Source organism: Cariama cristata, unplaced genomic scaffold (genome assembly GCF_000690535.1).
Source record: "Cariama cristata isolate BGI_N322 unplaced genomic scaffold, ASM69053v1 scaffold16506, whole genome shotgun sequence".
Taxonomy (NCBI): domain Eukaryota; kingdom Metazoa; phylum Chordata; class Aves; order Cariamiformes; family Cariamidae; genus Cariama; species Cariama cristata.
In genome coordinates, this window is record NW_009623992.1 from 1 (window position 1) to 4,535 (window position 4,535).

The following is a 4,535-nucleotide window of genomic DNA, read 5'->3' on the forward strand; positions in this document are numbered from 1 at the left end:
GTTGTTGGGGCAGCTTGAGGGCCAGCGGGGGATGATTAAATCAGCCTTAGACTTGAACGAGGGATGTCGGGGAGGAGGCATTTTATTGCTGTTGTCTCTCAGCCCACCCGTGCCCTAAGATCACATTTCAAAACCGCAAAAAAACTAGATCAGCAAGAAGTCGGTGGGGTTTGCAGGGAGGCAGCCCTGCTCTTGCTCCCCTGGGACAGCCGTGGCCAGCTTGTCAGTGCTTTCTGTATCTCCTGGCCTGGTGGCCCTAAACCCTGTGGAAGGACCTTGGGATGCTCAGGCGTGGGTTTGCCAAGGGGCCGGCACCCCATGGCATGGCTGGTGGCGATGGGGCAGCCTGCGTGGAGAGATGAGAGATCACGGCCACATCCCGCAGTTCAGTTTTACTTTTTTGTCTAAAATTCTAAAATTAATCAGTCCTTTCCTCATTTGGTGGTTGCATTAGTGCATTTTAGATAGCGTCCACTGTTGGTTTTGCTGCACCGGAGATTATTGCGTTGATGTCCTGTGGCATCTCGGGGGAAAAGCTGGGGGTTTCCAGCAGAAATGGAAGGCTTTAGGCGCTTTATGAGCAGGGACTAAGCGTATTGGTAGGATATTTCGGTTAAAATTAGCAGCCGTGAAACAGTTGACTGTGATGACATTTAAAATGTCAACTTTAGATTTCAAAGAGTCTATTGAAATGAGTAAGGTAGGATGCACAACTGTTCATGGATTTGGGAATACAAGTCCTGTCGCCTTAGCTCCCTGGTTACTACTGTATGCCACATTAACATATGAATTGCTGATCAACTCGTTTTCAATTATCAAGATATTTTGTACAGCCTGAAAATTGTATCAGAGTCTTCTCTGCCATATTTGCAGCAGCCAAAGGACAGATGGAGTGCTTGGGAATTATTTGACCTGAGCTATAGCCAAAGTAGTTAGCTGAATATAACTACATTAATTTAAAAGGTTGGGGAAGGTATGAGGGAAAACTCACAAAATAGAGAAGAGAAGGATGAGACATGTTTCTCCTCCATGAGAAGTTTTCCCAGATGGCTGTGGCTGTTGTTTTTTAAAAAAAATCTCAGTGAAAAATAAATGTTTGAGTTAAAAGAGTCAGTTGATAATTCTTCTCTGAAATGTCCGCGGGATGGACAAACCTTTAAGGAGAAGAGATGTGCAGGGGCACTGGAAGTCTCTTGTAATGATACTGTCAAACAACTATGACATCTCTTGAGGGAAAAGACAAATCAAAATTCAACTTTGGGAAGTTTTCTGTCCAATATTACTGGTGGTAGTTCTATTAAAATAGAAATACTGAAAAACCCCACCCAAGTACTTACTTTATTCATATTTCTCTGGGTTCCTTAAAATATTGAGCTCACTTTCAGTTTTTAGAGTATTCAGTTACTGGTAAACTTCACTTGTAAGGTTTTGGTACTGTGATATAGGTAGAATGTTATCACTCTAGCTAAATTTTTATTGTTTTAAATAATTCCTGAGCATATGCGTGTATATACTTTCCTGACATGTTCAATCTGTTATTTTTCCTTTCAGAGCCCCTGTATTGATGTAACTTATTTTCTTTTTCCTGGGAATATGTCTGTGGGTCTTGGGCGGAGGAACATTTTTTCAAACCGAAACCTAAATTGTGAAGCAAATCTCATCTCACCCTATAATGTTTCTTTTACAATCTGAGTTAGGCAAGGAGGTAGGAGAGGTGGTGAAGGGAAGAATATTTTGGCCGGTATCCTTGGACAAACCACAGTCTTCTAAAAGAAAGAAAAGCACAATGTAGAGGGTGCATTTTATTTCAAACTTTTTTAAGGACCAATCTGATTAATTGTGTCTGTTAGCTGATTTTCACCAAAGTTTCCTATGTGTGTCAGGAGCAACTCTTTTAGATGGGATATGTGTCCTTCGTTGTCTTCATGGTCTTCCAAAAAACCCCTCAACGAACTGAAAAAGCACCAGAGACTTAGCTATTTTGATAGAAGTGAAAAATAAGCTTGGCTGTCTTGTTTTTCAGTCCATTTGGGTCTAAAGTCATTAAACTTTGTCTGGTGAAAGATTACATTTTTTCAACTGTACTGCAAGTCTTTCCCACACCTGGTGTCCTGCACCCTTACGGTCTCGGGGTGTCACATCTGCCATTTTTCTACCCTTCCTTTGATACATCTTTCTGCTGCAGCCTTGCAATCTTTTGGAAAAACACAAATTATTTGAGGTTCTTCTGAGACCCTGCTTCCTCACCGACTCCACGACTCCGAGGTTATCCCTCTGGTCGAGGAGGGAGTGATGGAAGTCCCTCTGTGGCCTCCAGACCTTGCCGTGGGCTGGAGGGTCTGTGGGGCAGCATCGAGGGACGGTGCTTGCTGCCCTCAGCACCTGCGAACACTCTCTGCTTCCAGCAGCGTGCTGCGAACAACATCCCTTACGAGCACCCTTACGCCTGTCGGTGGGGAAGTCTTGGGGTGTGCTTTGCATTTTTACAGTCAAAGGGAAAATTCAGTCCCAAGAAAGAAAAACATTACTCCTTGCAAACACAGCAACTGTGGTGCTTTTCCCATCGGAGGAGCAAGCTGTGCACCAAGGAGACTTCACCTTGCTGCCTCGAGGGGCTGACAACTCATCCGTGAGCAGACATTTCCTACTGCTGTACTTGACAGGGCTGTGGGGCTGCGAGTAGGTTAATCGCTCGCCTTTGCTGCTTCCCCATCGCTTCCTCCATGCCGTAGCAAATTGCCAGGTGCTGAGATTTACTAGATCAATTGTCGTATATCAAAAGGAGAGAAAAGCAAAACCACCAGGGATCTCTGCGTTGCGCGTCCTCTCTACGTGTTATAAATACACTCTGTGTTCCTCTTTCCGATTGACTGGGTCCCTCGCAGAGGAGCCAGCCTCGGGGGCCTGCGGAGTTTTCACATCTCTAACAAAGCACTGAAGGACGGGAAAGGACAGCGGGCGCCGGATGCCGACTGTTCTGCGCCAGCGCCCTCCTTACTGCAATTATATTTCTGTTAGAAACCTCCAACTTATTTAAAGAGACGTTGTCAACTGCCTCAAAGCTCCTTTTTTTAGAAGTCTTACAAAGCCATTGAGATGTTTTCTTAATGACATGAAGAAAAATATTGTAGATTAAGAACACTGATAAAGCAGAGATGCTTCTCCTTTTTTAGGATCTTCTATCTAATGAATTAAAACTACCATGTAAACGTCAATCAGTTGATCACTATAGTCCCTTTTGACAAAATTATTGTCTCTGTTTCCAGATGAGGGGAGATGAGACAACAGGAGATAAGTGATCTGACCAAGGTTGTTCAGTCAGTTTCTTGCAGAGCACAGCTCTGGGTTCCTGGGTGATAAATGATGCTGTGAAATTACCTGGCTTTATAGCATAAACCAGTATTTGACTGTCGATCACAGGAGGAAATATTCCCCAGAGGCATCACGGTGTGCTATGATGTCGTCCCTTCTCTGGGAAGTGCTCAGGTGCGTCCAGTGTCAGATCCCAGATTGGAGGCTGGATGGATTCCTGATCTTGGCCAGTCTGATAGGCTGTGCCTATCAGCGTCCTGTCGTGAAACACTGCTCCAGGACTGGGAAAAGGACTTTGCTGAAAAAATCCAGGCTCAACACGCCTCACTTCAAAGACTGCAGGGTATCAGGAACCTCCTAAATACTTCTCTGATTTGAAATCCCTGTTGGCTGTGACTAATGTCGTTACCTCCTTTCAGTACAGAGGCGAATGGTTGGACTTAGTGTTTTAAAACTTGATTGGGCCTCCTCACCAGTGTCTTTGGTCACCTCAAATTTATTTTCCTTGTATTTAGTTGCCATTCTCAAGTTTTATTTTTGTGTTTATTGGCAGGTGTACTGTTCTTCCAGGATTGCTGCCATGGTACTTAAGGTCTTCTTTCCGTCATGCTGCTCTTCAGCAGAAAGTGGCATTTTGATCGGCCGCTGGATCTCGGAACAGAACTCTGCTGTTATCCTTGCCGTGGTCCATTTCCCTTTTATTCCTCTCCAGGTGAAGCAGTATCTCAGTGAAGTCCAACGGGTGACTAAAGTCAATGTTTCTGTGCTTGGCTCATGGAGCAACAGCAAACAGGAGAAAGAAGAGAGTCTGAGTGAGTTCTTGGAAGACCTTGGGACAATATTCTCCCATGAGCCGTGGATTCAGATAAGCAAAGAGGGAGACAGCAAATTCTGGAGCTGTTCTACCCTTCAGAAACACTCTAACAACCCTAAGGAGGAAGAAATCCTCTTAGTATACTATGACCAGCGCAAAGTCATGCTTTCTCATCTACATCCCTCTTTGGACACAGCTACGTCTGCTGACTGCAAGGCAGACAATGCTTCAAAGCTCTCCGCCATCTTTGACACAGTTGCAAAGAGTAAGATACTGTTCATGACGGACAGGTATGACGATGGACCCATCAAATTGACTCACTGGCAGTCAGATGGCATTGAAGCTAGTATCATCATGGAGCTGATGAAGCAGGCCTCTGTGCCCGCGTGCATGCTGCTGACATTCCTGC

General features: G+C 44.8%; 1 protein-coding gene across 1 annotated transcript in view; it reads left to right on the forward strand.

The window, feature by feature from the left end:
- The first annotated feature begins 3,892 nt into the window (after window positions 1–3,892).
- PIGQ (phosphatidylinositol glycan anchor biosynthesis, class Q) overlaps window positions 3,893–4,535 on the forward strand; it is a 28,166-nt gene continuing 27,523 nt past the window's right edge. Inside the window, 1 exon segment of the mRNA XM_009702998.1 lies at window positions 3,893–4,534. Coding sequence (XP_009701300.1) covers window positions 3,893–4,534 — 642 coding nt within the window.